This window comes from Pogoniulus pusillus, chromosome 18, assembly GCF_015220805.1.
Source record: "Pogoniulus pusillus isolate bPogPus1 chromosome 18, bPogPus1.pri, whole genome shotgun sequence".
Taxonomy (NCBI): Eukaryota; Metazoa; Chordata; class Aves; order Piciformes; family Lybiidae; genus Pogoniulus; species Pogoniulus pusillus.
This window is the reverse complement of record NC_087281.1, coordinates 11,830,768-11,853,118: the sequence shown is the minus strand read 5'-3', so window position 1 is coordinate 11,853,118 and position 22,351 is coordinate 11,830,768. Positions and strand designations below refer to the sequence as shown.

Genomic DNA, 22,351 nt, shown 5'->3' with positions numbered 1-22,351 from the left:
TCATCTCCTTAGATTGCAATTTTTCCCCATTTTTTCTCCTACTTTCAATTTTTTTCCACTATTTCATATCCTTGCATCCTGGCCTTCAGCATAAGTAAGACTTACCCATTTTAAAACCATCCCTATTTATTCACTTCTCCCATCCAGCATTCTTCTAAACTGCCATTTGTCCTCTTTCATGGAGAGTCTATTACTGCTTTGTAAACAGGCTGAGAAAGCACCCAAAGAAGGCACTTTCCATTCTTCACTAAAGACTGAACTTCTGAAAATGCAGAGCATAGTAAAAGGACCTCATTGTTCCTAAAGATATTCTATACATCCTCAAGCAGTCAGAACTTACCATCAATGGGTGTTTTAAAAAAAAATATACCCAGGAAGTGTACCCAAAATTATCTCTGAAAGTTTTAAAGACATAGTTTCTAGACCAAAAGGAAGAGAAAGCGAGTCTGTATGTGTAGGACTGAAAACATGGGTTTGGAGATGAAAAATTAACTCCATGGAGCATTAAATTAATCCACTGCACCACCTAGGAGAATATTATACCTTCAGTAAACTCTACAAGTTTCAACTTTTCCATTCCAACTGTAAAAACATCCTCTGTGACAGAGGGATAGGATTGCTTTCCCAACCAATCAGGAGGGATACTTAAAGATTTCTAATACAAAACAGGTCTCAGAAATATGCACACAACCGAGCAGTTGAAACATTCAGCATTTACAAGAGTTCAAATGACGTTCTGAGAGGTCTAAGTCAACTTAACCAGCCAGCATCTAAATAGTTTAACTCTCTTCAGGAAAGTTAAAGTAGCAAAAAGGAGAACACTGAGCCAACAGCGTGTGTTTCCTATAGCCACATCATCTCAAAAGAAGAGAATCTATCCATTTTGTAAACCACTCCTGTAGGAGGATTTCCTTTCCTTAGTTTAATCCTGCCACCTAATAAAAGTTGTTCTATAAAACCACATTTGAGTACATGGTTTTCAATCACGGAACCCAAGACATAACTAAATAGGCTAGTTGAACAGCAATGATGCTTTATGGCTGTAACTGAATATGGGGCAGGGTCCCTCACATGGCCACACACACAGCCACCCCATCTCTACTAGCAGTGTGGGCTGCATTCAGTAAGGAGTGATAATAAGTGCACTGGATCAGGGAGACCTGAAAGCTTTGTACAGCAATTGGGAGTCCTGCTGGGTAACAAACTATCCATGGCACAGCAACGTGCCCTTGTAGTCAAGAAGGCCAAGGGGATTCCGGGGTGCATTAAGAAGAGTACGTCAAGCAGATCAAGGGAGGTTCTCCTCCCCCTAGACTCCATCCTGGAGTGGTCCTATCTTGAGCACTGCCTTCAGTTTTGGACTCCCCAGTTTAAGAGGGACAGGGATCTGCTGGAGAGAGTCCAACAGATGGCTGCAAGGATGATTAGGGGAGTGGAGCACTGCCTGAGGAGAGGCTGAGGGACCTGGGGCTGCTTAGTCTGGAGAAGCCTGAGAGGGGATTTAATCAATGTTTATAAATCTCTGAGGACTGGGTGTCAGGAGTGGAGGGGACAGGCTCTGCTCACTGCTCCCTGGGATAAGTCAAGGAGCAATGGATGCAAGCTGCAGCACAGGAGGTTCCACCTCAACACAAGGGGGATCTTCTTTGCTATAAGGGTCACAGAGCACTGGCACAGGCTCCTCAGAGAGGTTGTGGAGTCTCCTTCTCTGGAGACTTTCAAGGCCTGTCTGGATGTGTGCCTGTGTGTCCTGAGCTAGACTGCATGGTCCTGCTCTGTCAGGGGGGTTGGACTCGACGATCTTTTTGGGTCCCTTCCAACCCCTAACATCCTGTGAGCCTGTGAACTGCTTGCCATATCCACAATAATAAGCATCAAAATCTAGGGTGCAGGAGAGAGGGAAGCAGTGCATCCATCAAGGCATCCATTCTGCTCTACAGAGGAGCCAACTGTCACACCAATCCCTGCAGAACAGAGAGCAGTCCTTGTAACAGTTACCCCTCAGTGAAAAGCAGCAGCAGCCTTGCTCCCACTAACTGATGAGTATTGCTGACTCTGTCCTAACCCCTTTCGTTTTAAATGTCAAAGATCTGAACACAAGCTACACAACAGCTATCTCTGCATAACCTTAGTTGCTGTAGGATGGAACTCAGTAATGATGCAGAAATTGAATGAAAAGCTTTTAAATAGCTGTAAGATCTGTCTGAATCCACAAGCTTTTAAAAACCAATGAAATGTCTTAGGGAGGCACAGTATCTGGGAGCACTACTAATTACCCTTAAGGCAACTCCAAAGCCAATCTGCCCAGTCCATTAGCAGTACCACACGAGGTGCAATGGGGATCTTTTGTTTTGTTTGGGTTTTTTTGTTAGATTGTTGGAGGGGTGGAGGTTTGATTGGTTGGGTGGGTTTTTTGTTGTTGGTCTGGGGTTTTGATTTGGTCTGTTGGGGTTTATTTTAGAACAGTCAGAAGAAAACCTCTGGCAAAATCTCATTAATAGTTTTCATCCAGAGATGTATCCTCTTGTTCTTGGAACTTAGTTGCTTTTCTGTTGCATTCATAACAATAAATCTTGTTCTGAAATGCTTAGTGCCTCCTTGTATCAGTGTACCCCTATGTAACAGTTAATACAAATTTACAACACGAAGAAATGAGTGTTCTGTTACTGCATACAAGTGAGCATGTTTTCAACCTGACATCAATATTTCTTTTCTCTTTGTACTTAAAAAGTGAGGCTTATCTTTAGCACTGAAAATTGAGCTTAGAAAAGAAACAGCTGGGAGGGAGTTTCACTGGAAAACATTTAATTATAGCAGGTTTACTTCTTTGATCTGTAGATAATGTAATACATGTTTACTATATTGAATTTTTATAAGCCGATGTTGAATTGCTACACTTCAAACTTTATTGCCAAGCCAAATAAAGTGCAATTCACCATGTGCTACTGAATAAAGCCAAATAAACAATATGCTAGTTCCCCATTCATTCCCTTCAGAATTTAAAGATCCTTTGTCTTCAAAACAAGACAGGAAAAAAAATTATGGTGACTGAAACATCTGCTGGCAATTCACATTAAGGATTTTTAGGTCAAGCTAGCAAATAGTATACCTCTCTCTTTCACTCAGCCACAAGGACCAACATCTAAGATTGACCTTCAAAATCTATTCACATTCTGGCAACTGGAGTCTGTGGACTTTTATTACCTGTTCAGTCCTGTAATAAAGTAAGTCCCACAACTGTTTGCTACCTCTTCTTCATGCATCATTCTTCTCTGCTTATATTTTTCAATGTTCATCATTTATTTAAATTGCCTTCATTTCTCTGAGTAAGTGTCCAAGTGTTAGACTCATAAAACACGAGAGTGATTGTAATCTCAAATACCTGAAGCTTGAACTTCCTTTGTAGGAACTTCAGATAAAACTCTCCTCCTCTCCAAGGAAGGAAAAAGACATGCACATTTATTAGGCAGGCTCTACTTCCAACAACAACCATCTGTCTTAATACAGCTCTTGCAGATAATTAAACAAATATGCTGTCATTTGCAGCATAAATTGCTTCTTTTCATCAGTACAAAGTCACATCCACATATCTATGGGTGGAAAGTACTTTAAGCTAAGACAGCACATGCAGATGTTTCACCACCTGCTTCAACTGTCTTACTCTTTTTCCTAGGTTTGTACTATTGGTCTTTGCTCGAAGCAATCAACAACTGTGCTAGTTTGAGGCCAGCTGAAATACTCTAGTGAAAGAAATTAGATTATAGGGTGTGAAAATGAAACAGTGGTGATGTCTACTTCACTCATAGGCTTGCTGAGATGTGTAAAAAGAAGAACACAAACATAGATAACACAGCTGCAGTGGCTCTCTGTTGCAGCTGGTGTCTGTACTTTTCTCTCTAACCTGCTTTCTGTGTAGCTAATCCTTCTGCTTTCTAACCCCCTTGGCCAATCCTGCAAACTCACCTTGCACATAAGGCACAATTTGGGATAAGATAGAGGGATGGAAAGGAGGTGGAAGGGTGGTTGGGAGCCCCTCCTGGGGACTCAGGTTTCTGGGAGAGGTACTGTGTTTCTGTATTACCTTTACCTTGTATACTGCTGTATATATTGTAAATATCTGCTTGTATATTGTGCTAAGCTGTAAATGTAAAGCTTTGTTCCTTAATTTCCAGTTGGTTGAGTCTAGTCCGGGTGATTTCTTAAGAGTGGGGGGGTGGGTAACACCCAACCTGTCACAATGACTCAGATAAATCTTTGCACAAACCAGAATCACTATTCTCAGGATATCATCTTGTCCCAGTTTTCCTTTTGCTTTAATGAAGTCTCTAACCATCCTTCAAATCAATCCTTTTATCTTTATATCACTTCCTCCAGATATCCATTGCTATTTAAAGCATCAGCATATCGAAGAGCTGATACAGATGATCTGATGTCCTGCCACCATGCAAATCTTGCTGCATTCAGTAAAGTCCCCAAAGAAAAACAGTAGGAGTAAATTACTTTCATGAAAGCCCTGTACACATGGCAGACCATTTTAAGTTTTTAATCCAAGGGTTATAAATTCTTCCTTTGCAAGTATTTTGAGAACAATGAGTGTAATTCCATACAATGCTGCAATTCCCTGAAACATGCTAACTGCTGGGTTTTTGTCCTGATGAAGTGGTTGGGAAATCTAATCTTTAAAAGTAACATTTATGTAAATGCAATGTTTATGTAGCGTCCTATTAAGTCCAACTTTTGTCACATGCCACTAAGCTGATGTGGCTCAGTCTGTTCTTTAGACTTGAGAGAGGTGCAAAAGTATTGCTGGTTTTACAAAAGGTTCAAAAACTCAAACCAGAATTCCTTGCACAAAACTTCACAACCATACCCAGACAAAACAGTTTGGAGCAGTGAACACAAAAAACCAAACACAAATACACATGCACACATACACACATACCCCCAGTTACTTCTCTGAACCAGCCTCCTGCTACAAAAACAATTTAGCTGATTGAAAAAAGGAATTCTGAGACAAATTCAAAGTGTGCAGAACAACTGAATGTTAAGAGTAACAAACTGTGATGAGTAACTGATGCTGATGACACTTTAAACAACATTGAATAACTGTTTTTATCTTAATGAAGTTTTAACTCTCTATCAAAGCACAACAAATTGCCTCCCACCACTTATATTTTGTATTTAAGAGCAGGTCATGTGCACGCCCCAGACAGAAGGAGGTACCTTTGGAGTCACCATCCCTGGAGGTGTTCAAGAAAAGACTGGATGAGGCACTTAGTGCATGGTCTATAGTTGACTGGATAGGGCTGGGTGCTAGGTTGGACTGGATGATCTTGGAGGTCTCTTCCAACCTGGTTGATTCTATGAGTCTATGATTCTATGTCTAGTAAAGAAAATTTCAGGATAAATCAGTAGGAGTGACAAAGTAATAGCAGTAAGTGGGAAGAATGTAAAGGAAAGAGAAGCTAGCAGCCAGCTCCTGGGTGAGAAGATGGGAGAAGGGAAAAGAAATCTCCATAGGGCCCACAGAAGATCAAGTAGAATTTCTGACCTTAAGTTACAGCAGTGACCAAACCTAGACAGGAAGAGTTTACCTACAAGGACATGGTAAGCCAGCAGAGGTTTTTTTTATTTTAATCTATGCAGTTGTCTTGGTTCATTATTTGTGCAATGCACCACCAAAAATGCAACAACCTTCATGAACAGAGCAGCTTTCAGACTGAAACTGATAATGGAAAATGCTATGTGCAGTTGAGAACTTCTACAACGAGCTGTGTCTCGGACAATACAATCCATTTCCTGATGAAGGTAGCAAATGGATGCAGGACACACATTTCAAAGTCACTTAGTTCCCTGTCTCCATATACAAGTAGCAAACAGGGAAAGTCACTGAATCCTCCTTTCTCCTAATCTGTGCCCAAAAGATGCCAAAGGGAATGCAAAATGCTCTCAAAAAAGAAAGGGCTGCATAATTAATGAGATAGATAAGAGAAGCAACATTTTTTTTTACTATTCTGTGTTTCCATCTCGAGCCAGATGTGATGGTTTGGGTGTTCTCTGCCCCCCCAACACTTTGTAAAATCACCCAGACTAGACTCAGCCAGCTCTGGAAATTGAATGAAGCTTATATTTACAGCTAGCACAATATACAAGCAGATATTTACAGTATATACAGTTATAGACAGAAATAGACAAGGTAAAAGGTAATACAGAAACACAACATCCCTCCAGAAACCTGAGTCCCCAGGAGGGGCTCCCAACCACCCCTTCACCTTCCCCCTACCCCTCTCAACCTTACCCCAGCCCCAAGGAAGAATGGAGGTTTGGCCAGGGGGTTAGGAAGCAAAGTGGGTTAGTTGAAGAAACAGCAGAGAGGGGTGAGGTTAGAGATGCAGCTCAGCCAGTTCCCCAGCAGCAGAAGTGAGACTCCCTTATCTATGTTTGGATTTTTGGTTTTATACATGTCAGCAAGCCAGTGAGTGAGGTAGACATCACTCTTTAACTTCCACAGCCTATAATCTAGTTCTTTTCACCAAAACATTCTAGCTAGGCTCAAATTAGCACACCAGACAGGCAAGTAAGTCTACAAACAACCTCTAGGAAGTAGGTTAGCACCTTTCACATTTTTTGGAGGTGTGCAAAATAAGGCACAGAGGAGCAAAATTAAAACACTATGACTCTTTAAACCATTTTCATTTACTTGATCCCTTATTTTTCAAAAACACATAACTGTAGGCTTGCCAAAGTAAATGTGAGGAATATCAAACTGATAACATACAAGATAATGATCCAATTGATCTGCAAATTCTTTAATCTGAAAAAAGAACTAAATAGCAGTTACATCTGCTCTCTGATGAACTGCAGCTGTCCACTGAGCAGTTCCCCCTACAAACAACATGTAAGAGTATGTACACTCTTATTAGAGGACAGATTGTTCCAGTGGACAAACATAAAAGGGATTTCTGGAAATGGCTAAGTGCAGAACTGTGACTGAAAGCTCCAGTCATGCTGCTAATATTCCACTCTAATACTAGCTAGATTCTAGGTCTACGCACACAACACGGGCTTTGCGGTCCAGCATCGTGGCAACTGACTCTTGTAAGATAGAAACAAAAGCTGAGGTCTAACAGCTGCTCTCCTTGGCAAACCATTCTGAAAGTTCATGCATTTGGGAGGTTTTTTCAATCACCACAAATAATCTACAACCAGACAAATTAAAGGTGCTCCCTTGTTTTCTGGGAAAATCATACTTCAGGTTCCTGCAGCTTCTCTTTACTTTAAAGCACCCAAAGAAAGAAGTTAAAGAATGACAGGTGTCAAGAGGTCTGTGTGCACACGCAGGACTGTGAACTTACTGGGACCACTGAGACAAGATGATAACACTGACATGTCTGGAGCACTGTAGTGCAGAGACACAAGCTCTCTTGAAGGACAGATGGTGAAGATGAGAAGATGGAGTTGTAAGAGCACAGCTGGAAAGCCTGAAGTTCTACGTGGGCATGGATGATGAGCCAGTGGGAAGCTTATGGCTGAGAACTTAAGAGCAGACCAGCATGGGTAACACTGTAATAGATGTCTGCTTACAGGTTGCCAAAGTAGGAAGAACAAGTGGCTGAGGCCTTCTAGAGACTAGAGTAGATGCTATGGTCTAGTTGATTGGACAGGGCTGGGTGCTAGGTTGGACTGGATGGTCTTGGAGGTCTCTTCCATCCTGGCTGATTCTGTGACTCTACGACTCTGTGATAATGTTGGTAAATAACAAGCTGCAGTATGTACAACACTGTTGGTGCTTAGAGTTCAGCTTTGCCTCAGATTTGCTCTGAGACTGGGGATGAGTAGATAAGTTTAGATAAAGATATTTGTTCCCAAAGTGCTTTAATCTCCAGCTATGAAACACTGTATGAAATGTATATGTTGCTATTTATAGCTTACAGCCTTCTAATGACAGTTGAAATGCTCATTCCATATTTATCAACTGATAGGACTGACTCAAAAGTAGCTTTTGCATGTTTTGACAATGTCTGAGCATTCAGCTCCATTTGATACCTGTTACTTGGCTGTGAAGTATAACTACAACCCCTTTCCCCTGTAAAAAACCCTGAACTACAAGCCAAATCAAACACTCCCCAAAAACTTACTTGCAGAAGTGTTCCATGGATATTATTCTGTCGTATGCAAGGACTGGTGGCATGTGGAAGCCCCTCCAGCAAGGAGAGCACTGTATGAGGTACTTCATTTACCATAACGAATGGAACAAGGGCTCGGCCTGACATCTCACGGCAGCGGTACTCGGGAGAGTGCCCACACCTAGCAGAAAGCAGAAGCAGCCATTTTACTATTCAAGCTGTAATCCACTGCTGTGACTAAAACAAAGCAGAGCAACACAGTGAAAACCAAACCACGTTTCTCACAAATCAAAGGTACAATCTTCCTTCTCAGCAGTGAGAAAGCATCTGCCCAGAAAGACAAGTCAGACTAGAGCCATGCTGGAGGTTTTTTCCCCCTTCAGAAACTCCTGTTTACACAGCTTGCTTTTTTGAGAGAAAGAAAAATATGCAAGGTCCTGTGTCCCATCTTCCTTGATGTATACAGTATTTAACTATACTGTGAGCTTGCCTTAAAACTCCATGTGCTTTTGCAGATGTGTGATGGTTTGGGTGTTCCCCACCCTCTCAACACTTTGTAAAATCACCCAGACTAGACTCAGCCCACCCTGGAAATTGAATGAAGCTTATATTTACAGCTAGCACAATATACAAGCAGATATTTACAGTATATACAGTTATAGACAGAAATAGACAAGGGAAAAGGGAATACAGAAACACAACAGCCCTCTCAGAAACCTGAGTCCTTAGGAGGGGCTCCCAATCACCCCTTCACCTTCCCCCTACCCCTCTCAACCTTACTCCAGCCCCAAGGAAGAATGGAGGTTCAGCCAGGGGGTTAGGAAGCAAAGTGGCTTAGTTAAAGAAACGGAGGGTGAGGTTAGAGAGTAAGATGCAGCTCCAAGCTTGCCAGCAGCAGAAGAGAGAGTGGTTATCTATGTTTGGATTTTTGTTTTCATACATCTCAGCAAGCCTGTGAGGGAAGTAGACATCACAATTGTTTTCCCTTCACAGCCTGTAATCTAATTCTTCTCACCTAAACACTCTAGCTTGCTTCAAACTAGCACAAGATGTTTCCACAAGAAATGTGAAATGTTTACTGAAATTTTGGGCCATACTGGTTTTCAGAAGAAATCTAGAAATGGGAATGTCTTGGTTCTAATTTAAATTTCCCAGAGACTCAAATATAGTTGATAGAACCAATAACAATTTATAGGATGCTCTTCCCTCTTCCCCTTCTTTCCTGAAAGAAAAGGAATTAGATGGAAAGAGAGCAAAGCTATGCAGACCTAAATAATCTCACTGCAACTTGGAAGTTAAAAGAAGAAAAGTTTAACAATAAATAAAAGGTACATGAGGTAGGGAAGTTACAAAGGTATAGGGAAGGGAAAACAAGGTACAAAATATGTAAATATACAACCAGATTTGATGGCAATGAGTTTTGTCCACCTCGTGGTGATGATGGCCACGTGGTGAGACAAAGAGCAGCAGGAAACAGGAATGGTGATGGCAGGCAGGCAGGAAGGAGAGAGAGAGAGGAACCAGATGTCCCCCTGCTTTTATGGATCTTAGACAGTAAGGGGGAGTGGGCTAAGCATCATCACCTGGTGGTGTTCAGACCCACCCCTGGGGAGGGGCAAGACCACCTGAAGTCAGGTTCAAGATCACTCCCCCCAGGAGGGTTAACCTTGTACAGGGAAGTAAAAGGCTTACTGGAAAACAATTTTCTGTTATACATAATTAATATCTCAAACCCAACCATTTTTCATTTATTAAAAAATAGCTGAGGAGACTCAAGAGTGCACATAAAACACAGGTCAAGAGCCCCACTTTTCTTTTGACACTATTAGTGTTTTAGCTGAGTGTGGATTCATGAATATACATAGAGATAGGTTGGACTGGAAGATCTTGGAGGTCTCTTCTAAGCTGGTTGATTATATGATTCTATGAACTAACTATTCAGCTATACGAACACATTAACCATCTGCTTACTACTTCAGCAGCATATATACTGAGTAAAACTCTCTTCTCAACTACAAGAAGGTTTGGCTAAGTCTCTCAAAGCCCCTGAATCTTGCATGTGTCAGTTTTTGTAAGGCAGGTACGATTCAGCCACCCACAGCCTCAGACAACTGAGAGGTCTCACAGAGTTCAAATAGGAATGGAGAAATGACTTGGGTGATACAAAACATGCTATGGCAGAAGTTATGCCCTGATGCCTCCCAGCTCACTGTGATGGCCCAGAGAGATTATCTTCCCTCCTCCCATCCTCTCCTTTTCCTGACTTGCTTCTTACATATTTTCAGCTTACAGAATCACATGTAGTTGAGATTATCCTCCACCAAAGTGTTCAAACCAATTTTGAGCTCTCCCACACAAACTCTGCAGGGTCATGCCTACATATTTTAAAAACCTAAGTGAAATTAAAATGTATTCTATGGTTTCAAGCATCTCTAGAGAATTCAGACCAATATTAGAAGTAGTTTATTTTAATTCATCTCAAAGAAATATGAAAATCAGTTTCCATCTTGAACTAGCAACTGAACCCAAATCTTAACTGAAGTGCCGTAACAGTACCAACATTTCATTCCTGTTAAACAACACTGTGCCCAAAAATCACAGACCCTGTGTAGAGGAAGTAAAGAGCTATGCTACCCTTGACAAATCTAACTCTTTATTCTTGCAGTATGGCAAGCACATTCTGTCCTTCACTTCCCTACATCTACCCTCGTAGGGTATGATTTTAGAAAGATTTCTTTTGCATTTCCTCTTTAGACTGGCAACCCTTCACAACAGGACAGGCACAACTAGAAGCTCTTCCATACGGAAAAGCTTTAACTCTGTACTGACAAGGTGCAAGAAGAAAGCCACCTCAGCTTCTTCTACTTTTAAAACAAAAGCTTTTAAACTCTACTGCACAGGAAACCTAAATCTGAGAAGTGATTTGTCTGCAATCATTCATTTACTGCTGCTATTATTAACCAAGAGATTCTCATATATGGATGCTCTTTCCAAATACAAGTAACACAGATACCGTCATGGACGTCTGGTTTTTGGATATAACTGTGTACTCCAGAATGTTCTTTATTCTGTTCATGACCTTATTTACAAATCCCAGAGGAGCTGACATGTCTTCAGAAGGAACAGTGGAAAATGGGTAAAAGGCCAAGGTTTCCTCTAACTTGCGCAAGGGTACTTTCTAACGTTCCATCTTTCAGAGGAGGTTTTCTCCTTGAAAACAATGCAATGAATTAGACTGAAATGCTGTGGGTTTTTTCCAAGTAATAAAAACAATGAAGTTGACAACGGTACTCAGATGATCTGACTTTACTGTCTTGCAAAAACTGACACTGAAGACTTCTGAGACCATACACAAACACAGGCGGAGATACAGTATTTTACATAGCTAATTTAATTCCATGCTGTTATTTTAGGAGATTTACTATGGAAACAGAAATGAATGCTCTGTATTTAGAAAGAAGAAAATGACTTCTTACAGGCAAAATTGTCTCAGCTGCCTCAAGTCTGGATCCACAACAGAGGCTGCACTTAAACTGAATGAACATAAAGCAAAAGTGTAGTTCTCAAAATTACAGATGAGTAAAATCTTCGCCTTTCCTCATGCCCCATATTGTTGTTCTCTACACCTCAGTAGCCAAGTGTTAACCCACACAGAAGCCTATCTGGAACCTTCAAGTTAGGTCCTGTTTTGCATACTGAGGATCCTAAATCTCCTCCTCCTCTCTGAGAAAACACACAGGTGCCCAGACAAAGAACTCTCCTAGGAAGCAGGGGACTCTGTTCTGCAGCTTTCTGCACCCAAAGGAAATGCAAACCCCCAGGTACTACTTGCTCAAAGGGCAACACTCATTGCCAACCTGCCACCATCCTACACACCTGTTGTACATAAATGCAAACTTCTCACACTACAGATAGCTATGTAAGGTGCAGTGCACGATCAGGAACTGTCATCTCAGTGGAATCCCTCATAACAGCACTCCTACAAAATCATTATTAAGGAACAAAGGCATGGCAAAATTTAAGACCAGTGAAAGTATTGCATTATAGGAACACCTATGGGAGCAAATGAAATCACTGACCAATTGCCAAGTTAACATTCTTAATATTTCTTCTCTTGTTTTTTTTTTCAGTGTCTTCATACCTGAGTAAAACTGGTCCTGTGTGTCCCCCTTGCATGAAATTATACCAATAACATTTCAAAACCACTCCTCTTTCATATGTAGGTGCAAGATATCATGCTAAGTCACCTACCTCAACTTCTGCATGCCCTGAAGGCAATTATGTGAACATCTCTCATGTTCTGAATGCCCTTGGCTTCATCCCTGAATTATGCAAGAAGTTTGTCAAAATAATGCCAAAATATACACTACTCCTTGCATAACCTCTAACAGTACCCTAGATTAAAACCAGGCAGTTGTGGGTTTTGATGGGTTTCACTTAGATATAATCTCGTACCTGAATATAAAACTAAACAAGATCAATTCTCCAAACGTGAGGCAAAGAGAGAATGCAAACAAAACACTAGAGTAACACAGAACAAGTCTAACTCAACGTAGCAAGTTTTTGTTTATTGTCACACCAGTCTCCAACTTGACACCTTACACTGAGTCCATCCTAGGTAGTCTTAAATATTGTATCCAGGATTCAGCAGTGATCACAGGAATCAATCTCACAAGCCACATCAAGAAAAATCACTACACACTTACTGCAATCATGTAAGATCATCTTGTGCCTACAGCAACACCTAGAAGCTTCAGGAAGGAAATGTTTTAAGGCTATTAATCTATTCTGGTTACTTCTCCTGTAGCAGTTTAACACACTGACATCCTTAAGATTAGTGGTCCTTAAGTGGTGGAAGCTGCCTTGCCAGGACACTGGCGGAAAGGAATAGGACCTCAGACTTCGGCCACTTCACCATCCAGACTTCACCTGACAACACCACAACTAAAATCTGTCACTGACTACCTCTTCTCATCTTTGCAGGCAAATGCAAGCAGTGGAGACTTGCATCTGCTAGGGTAGCTTGGATGTTGTGTGTGCAAACCTGTACTTAAAACTGTTCCATTTGGTTTGGTGTGAAAACAACTTGGGGGCAGAAAATGTTTTCCATACATGACACTTTTATTTCATGCAGATGATAAATAAGACTCCAAAATCCAAGAAGTATCAAAAACGTTGTCATAAGAAATTAACAGTACACCAACCTAATTTTATTGTACCTCCAAGTAACAACAAGCAATGCAACGTGCAAAATTCTCATGTGATACACTTCTATTAATTCCTGAGGACTATAAGGAACTGTTGAAGTTGTATTCTATGTTGAACTCAGTACTGTTTATCTAGGTGCATGAGGTATTGGATGCAAACATGTTTGCTTCGAACACTCCGTGACCAAAAACACAGAGCCAATAAATCTGAAAAGATTTCACTGTGTGTAACTGTAGACTCGATGCAATTCCACTGCAGCTTTAAGACTCAGATCCTGAAAAACCCTTCCAACTGACATAATTTATGACCAACTCTCCTAAGGCACAAAGATTCCATACTCCTCTGCACACATCAAGGTATCTAATTTATTGCTCTGGCCACAAACAACAGAACACTAGACTCTAAATAAAAATATCTTACACTTTCTTTTTTTTTGCAGGTGCTTCCTATGTGCTGATTTTTTTCTCTCTCTAACTCCATTTCAACAGACCTTATGTAGCCCAGATTAACAAATCAGAGTTACCTTTTATATAGAGGTCACAGAAACAAATGAGTAGAATTAATTTGGAAAATTACATATGAAATTGAAAATATGCACATTAAGTAACAGCTGCAACTCTTAGAAGAATCAACAAGGAGAAAAATATCTATTTATATATTTACTGGAGGCTGTCACAGCAATTTGCATTACTGTTAACAACACAGTTCCTGCAATCTTGTAGACAGCATCGCAGCTCCTGTTCTCAGCTGAAATGTACTCACATCCATTGCCTTCACAATGTGTGGGAAGAGGGAATCAGTAAGTGCAGCTGTGAGAAGAAAACTGAAACAACAGGCAAACAGGCTGAACAACTAGTAAGGGATCATTCTGCAGAAGGGGTCTCTGACCCTGTAAAAAAAGTCAAGCACCCTACCACCATCAGAGAGCTCTGGAGAAGAGAGCAGCATGAGGCAGGAAAGACTTGCAATTCAAACCAACCAGCTTTGCCTGCTAGTTCAAACCACTGCACCTATTCATTAATGTCAGGAGCGAAGTTTCTGGGAATGTTATACTTTGTATTCAAAGTTTCTTCCCAGTTGTCCACACACAACAGGTATGAGGCCCTTGTAACAGAGGGCCAGATGAATGAGGATAGGGATGAACACTTGCACGCAGCTACACAGCATTTGTCAGCCAATTGCACAACTTACAGGATCATAGCACGTTACGGTTGGAAGGGATCCAAAGAGATCATTGAGTCCAACCTCCCTGCCAGAGTAGGACCATACAGTCTCGCTCAGGTCACAGAGGAACACATCCAGACAGGCCTGGAAAGTCGCCAGAGGAGACTCCACAACCTCTCTGGGGAGCCTGTTCCAGTGCTCTGTGACCCTTACAGTGAAGAAGTTCCCCCTTGTGTTGAGGTGGAACCTCCTGTGCTGCAGCTTCCATCCATTGCTCCTTGTCCTATCCCAGGGAGCAGTGAGCAGAGCCTGCCCCCCCACATCCTGACCCTCAGCCCTCAGACATTTATAGGCATTTATTAAATCCCCTCTCAGTCTTCTCGTATCCAGACTAAACAGCCCCAGAGGCAGTGCTCCAGTCCCCTAATCGTCCTTAGGGTGACAGGACACAGGAACAGGCTGTCCAGGGACATTGTGGAGTCTCCTTCTCTAGAGATATTCAAAACCTGCCTGGATTTGTTCCTGTGTGATCTGGTATAGGAGATCCTGCTCTGGCTGGGAGGTTGGACTGGATGAGCTTTCGAGGTCCCTTCCAGCCCCCGACATTCTGTGATTGTGTGTATTTTGGGAATACTGCCTATAAGCAAAAGAATATCTGTCTTTGAATTGCAACAGGCCACCCTCGTAAGCTTCCCTAGCAAGGACAGAGCAATTCTAATGGGTTTAAGTATCACAAGCTTGCAGAGAACAAATCATTGCAGTGAGGCTTTTATAACTAACAGTATTCAAATAACTGCTTTTGATTACAACAATGCTGCCACAAACACCTTCTTTCATCTAATAGAACCTTTGCTTATCAGGTTTCTGATAAGATTCCCTGTCTTGCAGTTGAAAACAAGCAAATTTTAACATTCCATTTCCTACTGGTGCCATGCCACACTAAAATAAAAGGAGTACCAGGCAGAGGAAGCATACTTAGCACATTCAGCTGTCTTGTTTGGCCACTTACCAAAGTGTTTAGCCTACAGAAACTCAGATGGCTGCTTTCAAGTCAGACACAGGATGATGTACTAATGTTACATAATGAAATTGTACACGTGTAAAGAAAATAATGATCAAGGAAGCTGCATTTAAACAACTTCTATAAACAGCAATTTCTAACAAGGTATACATGAGTGACTTCCACCAAGCTTTTCCCAAACAACCTGCAGATAGCTTGTTATCAGAATTCTCTCACTCTTGACTTGTGTCTTTTTTTTTCAGTGTAAGGTTTTAAACTTGTTTCAAAGTCTCATAGGTATTTTCTTATGTTATAACTCCATTCTACCCCAGACCCAAATCCCATGGATCTATAAGAGCTGTGTCACAGGGCTACAAACAAACAGGACCAGGCACCTCAGGGACTAAATATAGTTTAACATAATTAAAGACACCTCAGAGCAGTAAACTAACAGACATAGGTCAACAGGAACAGTGTAGCCAGTAGGACAAGGGAGGTTATTCTTCTCCTGTACTTGACACTGGTCAGGCCACACCTTGAGTGCTGTGTCCAGTTCTGGGCTCCTCAATTCAAGAGAGATGTTGAGGTGCTGGAATGTGTCCAGAGACGGGCAACGAAGCTGGTGAGGGGCCTGGAACACAAACCCTATGAGGAGAGGCTGAGGGAGTTGGGGGTGTTTAGCCTAAAGAAGAGGAGGCTCAGGGGTGACCTCATTGCTGTCTACAACTATCTGAAGGGACATTGTAGCCAGGTGGGGTTGGTCTCTTCTGCCAGGCAACCGGCAATAGAACAAAGAGACACAGTCTCAAGTTGTGCAGGGGGAAGTATAGGCTGGGTGTTAGGGGGAAGTTCCTGAGAGTGATTGGCATTGGAATGGGCTGCCCAGGGAGGTGGTGTAGTTGCTGTCCCTGGAGGTGTTCAAGAAAAGCTTGGATGAGGCACTTAGTGCCATGGTCTAGATGACTGAATAGGGCTGGGTGCTAGGTTGGACTGAATGATTCTGGAGGTCTCTTCCAACCTGATTGATTCTATAAACAAAGATTCACTGTTTCAAAAGAGCAACCCACCTTCAGGAAACAATAGTGACCATGAAACACTCAGATTCATTTTAAATACTACTATACTCAGGTCTTTTTTCCTTATAATGTTTCTATAAGGAGCAGGCTCACGCTGAGTTATAAAATAATGAGACAACTGTGACTCTTAGAGCCCCCCAGAATTCATGGTCAGGTGTCTCTGCTTCCTAAGAAGCTAAAACACATCTGCATCACTCACTCATTTCTCAAATTGCTTAAAACATAGAACTGAATGATTTTCAGCATTAGTGCATACAGGTTACAACATCAAGATCATATTTTTATCTATACACCTTTGCACCATTGAAACGGTGGTCTGAAAGGATAAGATGTAAATGATGCCAATATTTCCCTCTTATCTATACGTAAGGAAACTGAGCATATGAAAACTGAAAGGAATACTCATGGAATTTGTGAACCTAAGTGGAAAAAGAATAAGGAGAGAAAAAACTGGTGAAACTTTATCAGAATGACAGTTTGCATCCTAGTAGGAAAGCAAAGAACTAGAGATAGATCAATAGGTGGCAAAAGACAGCACAATAACATAAATCTACTAAGTACCTTGCAATTTAAAACCATATTTAGGGCATAAAGCATTCTGCAACACCATGAGGTTGCTTTATTAGACAGGAGAAATCTTGCAACACCTTAGTAATCAGAAAACAATCAAAAACAATCAGTCCTTTGTACTAGGTTCAAGCTGAGTGCAACTGAAGGTCTATTTTCAAATCTCCAGCAACCGTTTTTAAAGACAGACTCCGATTCAATTGAGCCAGTATAAACTGCACAGTAAAATTAATTATAAGACATTAAAATCCAAGTCCAATTTTCTGTTAGAAATTTGTATTTTGAGTAACAGCCTTTTAAAAATAGCTTTCTAAGTCTGTTGGTATCTTACACGACTTCATCTGTGAATAGAATTTTGTACAGAACGATTTCTGGAATCTATACATCACACACTGAACCTCTCGGACTTCACTGAAGGAATCTGATCTTTCAGAACAGAAATCCATATTTTGCTTTTAAATGTTAAGAGAAATCCTCTGCAATCTTTATATTTGTCTGGATTGGCATCTGTTGTTTTTTAAAAATCAACTATTAGTCAAGAAAACTTGGTGTATTTACTCACTGAATAAACCCAGGAGTACTGCACTACATGTGTGGACTAAAGACTCACAGTATCACAGTATCACCAAGGTTGGAAGTGACCTCACAGATCATCAAGTCCAACCCTTTACCACAGAGCTCAAGGCTAGACCATGGCACCAAGTGCCAAATCCAATCCTGCCTTGAACAGCTCCAGGGACGGCGACTCCACCACCTCCCCAGGCAGCCCATTCCAGTGCCCAATGACTCTCTCAGGGAAGAACTTTCTCCTCACCTCAAGCCTAAATCTCCCCTGGTGCAGCCTGAGGCTGTGTCCTCTTGTTCTGGTGCTGGCCACCTGAGAGAAGAGAGCAACCTCCTCCTGGCCACAACCACCCCTCAGGTAGTTGTAGACAGCAATAAGGTCTCCCTTGAGCCTCCTCTTCTCCAGGCTAACCAATCCCAGCTCCCTCAGCCTCTCCTCATAGGGCTGTGCTCAAGGCCTCTCACCAGCCTCGTCGCCCTTCTCTGGACCTGCTCAAGCATCTCAATGTCCCTCCTAAACTGGGGGGGCCCAGAACTGAACACATGGAATCATGGCCTCTATACTTATTGCTTTTGCATTTGTCTCTAAGTTAGAAATAAACTGCAGCCAACAGTCTGTATCACTTCTGGCAGAGGGGCAGACACAGCGTCCAGCCCACTTAAATATCCCATTTATTTGAGCTTGCCTAGCACAGCTACCAGGATAACATTTTTCCTGCCCTTTTGCTCACAGCTGCTATGGACTTCCCCTCTCTTCTACAGCACTCTTTTAGGACTGATAGCTGATAATGCTCTATCCTAATGAAAATATCTCCCTGATATAGAAAATTCTACTGCAGTTAGCTAAGCAGTCACAATAATTATCCTTATATACTAATGACGAGCTCAAAAAACAGCACTCTAGCTGTTCAGGGTGGTAGGCTGAGGGAGGCAGCAGAGGAGAGAGAAAAGCTGTAAAGGTCTAGTGCTTCCCACTGCCGTCTCCCCTGGCCCTCGACTTAAAAGAGCGTTGGGGGATTTTGGAATTTAGCTCCTCCATCTTACAGAAAGATGCATGTTACAAACCCTTGCACTATGTCTATTTCATAACTGTCTTCATTCCTTGCAAGCATGTCCACATTTCTATTTAAACTGCCTTCAGTCCCTCATTTTTTTCCCTGACTTACAACAAAACATATCTAGAAGCAACACTGTGTTAGTTTGAGCCTAGCTAGGATGTTTTGGTGAGAAGGACTAGATTACAGGCTGTGAAAGGAAAACAAGGGTGATGTCTACTTCCCTCATTGGCTTGCTGACAGGTATAAAAACAAAAATCAAAACATAGTTAAAGGAGTCTCTCTTCTGCTGCTGGGGAGCTCTGAGCTGCATCTCTCTCCTAACCTCACCCTCTGTTTCTTTGACTAATCCACTTTGCTTCCTAACCCCCTGAATGAACCTCCATTCTTCCTTAGGACTGGGGTAAGGTTGACAGGGGTAGGGGAAAGGTGAAGGGGTGATTGAGAGCCTCTCCTGGGGACTCAGGTTTCTGGGAGGGCTGTTGTGTTTCTGTATTACCTTTTACCTTGTCTATTTCTGTCTATAACTGTATATACTGCAAATATCTGCTTGTATATTATGCTAGCTGTAAATATAAGCTTCATTCATATTTCTAGAGCTGGCTGAGTCTAGTCTGGGTGATTTTACAAAGTGTTGGGGGGGTGGGGAACACCCAAACCATCACAAACACTGCTTTGAAATCGATTAGACAAAGTCTAAAGGAGGAAATTTCACTAAGAATGAAAAGCAGCCAAGCAGAAGACAAGCTGCATACACCAAAAGTGTTGACATCTTCAAGATGTCTTTTTAAAAACTTCTGAAAAGATGAAAAAGTTACACTTAGAAACAGGGCTACCCTTCAGTTAGTGAAAAGTATTCAAGGAATATAGTAAGACTTGGTTTACTCCTTCAGAGCATTCAGCCCTGGAGAAACACTCACTCAATGCCATGGTACAGGAGGACATAAGGTAACTCAAATTTAGATCATGCTAATGAGATTACAGGTCTTTGAAAGAGGGAGGTGAAAAGGAGGTTATATTTTTCTTTCATACTTAAAACATTACCTCCCCACTACCCTCTTGTTAATCAAAAACATTCTGTACATTCCTTCATCGTAGAAAGCAACCATTAAGGCAGACCTATCTAGCTATTAAAAAAGTGAATTAAGTTGTGAATCAAAGTGTTCCCTTCCAAATAAAACATCTGCAAGGGGAAAGGGGGAAAAAAATTTCTTAATAGAACTGCAGATAGGTAATCAAATGTCCTATTTCAACAGGGAGTAACAAGCATGCACATACAGAGTGAGATTTGTCCTTATAGCATTTAATCCTACTCATATTGTGCAATTCATTTCAGCACAGTCACAGCAACGATAGCTCTACTCCCACTAGATGGAAAATTCCACTCAGACTTGACAGAAACTCTCCAGAAGCCCAATCTGAAACAAGAGAACTGGCCAGTGGCTTGCAGACACACTAAGTATTTTGTCTGTCCTCTCAGAGCAACAAATGACTGCCACTTCATTGTTTTACCCTGGAGTCCGAAGATCAGTTATGGGTTATGGAATCACAGAATCAACCAGGTTGGAAGAAACCTCCAAGATCATCCAGTCCAACCTAGCACCCAGCCCTATCCAGTCAACTAGACCATGTCACCAAGTGCCTCATCCAGTCTTTTCTTGAAGACCTCCAGGGACAGTTCCTCCACCACCTCCCTGGGCAGCCCATTCCAATGGGAAATCACTCTCTTCCCACCCATAAGCAGTATCTTTCCCTGAGAGTGGTACAGCACCAGAAATGTAGAAATCTGACAGCAAAACTCTGGCAATGAACCGTTACACACACTTGGTAGCCCGATGCAGTTACGTGTACACACAGATGCCACACGACCCAATACCGCACCGAGCAGTAAGGAACAGTTAACATATACAACTGAGTGTCTTGATCACAGAATCGCTTTTGGTTGGGAAAGACCTTTAAGAGCATCAAGTCCGACCACTTAAGTCTATGATATGATCTACCTGGCTATCTGTGATCTACCTGGCTGCAATCATGATGTACATCATTTGCAGATGAATATTCACAAACAACTCATTTAGTGGCTTGCAAGAGCTGAATTGTGATTCTGTGAATTCTTTCTGATCTCCCAAAATAATCATTAATAACATAGGGAAAAGTCCAATTAACAAGTAACAGTTTTTCCTCTTAGAATTAAATATGAAGAGAAGATCAAAAAGACATAAAAAAAAATCCAGAATCAAGAATAAATCCCCACCACATGAAAACCCACCACATCATCACCTTACCTTATAATAAATGGCACAAATGATGCCATGCTGAGTGTTGAATAAGTGCCATCCATTGGAGATGGATATAGCCTTCCCAGAATTAAAAGCAAAAGGAATAGGCTCGGATGGATTTTCAACTCTTCAGCTTCACTAAATAAAAATACAATAAGAAGTATTTGGTGAAAAAAAACATCATCCTTTATGCTCGTCTCAAGACTCTTCCACACACCATATCTTTCTGGATTTCTAGTTCAACAAGGCTAGGCTAACCATTGCAAGAAAGAGCAAACCTTGCTAGGATTAAACAGGGATTCCAGTTCTTCTATGGCACCACTGGGCCCTTAATACCATGCTGCCTTCACTTTCCTACTTTATCACATGTTTCTTTTTTAACTCATAATGGTAAGCTGCCTTCCCTTTTAAATAGAATTAAAAGCAAGCATAAATAGTATTTCTCCAGGAACTGAGAAAGTTGGTTTACAAAAAGCTTTTTCCCCCCCAGTTTGGAAGGAAATATTTATTTACCAAATAGCAGGCTTTATTAAAGAATAGCTCTTGCCATTGACACTAAGTGGATACTATTCATACTGCAAAAACAATCACAAATCCAAGTCAAAATCAGCACTTCTTATTTTAGTTAACAACTGAAAACAAGATACAAGTTGTAATTCACATTAAAAAAGCATTTAAGGCAAATATTTCAGGCAGCAGCTTTCCACCTTCTCCAATTTAAAGAATTCCAAAAATTGTCCAGTAGTGACACTGTCACTTTTCAAAACACTACATAAAGCAGAGTGCTGTGTGGAATACATACAGTCTCTTTTCTTAGAGCAGCAACTGCAAAGCCTGCAGTGACTGGTCAAACTCCTACTGCCAGGCATCCCTTTCAGGCAAATTAAACAGCTGAGCCTCACCTGCAAGTCAGCTGCACAACTTACACAGTTTATACCATAGCATTTTAATAAAAAACAAATCCAGGACTGGTTTACTTTAGAAGTTCATGAACCTGGGGGTAACAGCATCACAGTCATGCCAAACAGTATCATCTGCACTGATCAAACTGGAGCTCCCAGCCACCATTTGTGGAGTCCTTAAAATAAGATCAAGGACCTTCCCCAGAGTCAAAGTGTCACAGGCTAGAAAGGGTCCCTTTAGGGTTGCACAAGGCCTGTGACCTTCTATCACTTAAACATGTTAGGAAATATCAGCATTAAACATGAGGCAGTCAAACACTCCGGTTCTGTCTTGCCCTGAAAAATATATGTACTTTAACATATGATCCCAGGAAGGCAGCAGCTACTAATTACTCAGCAGAAGTTCACAT

At 41.4% G+C, this 22,351-nt stretch overlaps 1 protein-coding gene across 1 annotated transcript in view; it reads right to left on the bottom strand.

The window, feature by feature from the left end:
* THADA (THADA armadillo repeat containing) overlaps positions 1 to 22,351 on the bottom strand; it is a 128,111-nt gene that overhangs the window by 60,492 nt on the left and 45,268 nt on the right. Inside the window, exons 28-29 of the mRNA XM_064158409.1 lie at positions 21,046 to 21,177; positions 8,139 to 8,307 (exon numbers count right to left, since the gene is read on the bottom strand). Coding sequence (XP_064014479.1) covers positions 8,139 to 8,307; positions 21,046 to 21,177 — 301 coding nt within the window. The remainder of the gene's footprint in view (positions 1 to 8,138; positions 8,308 to 21,045; positions 21,178 to 22,351) is intronic.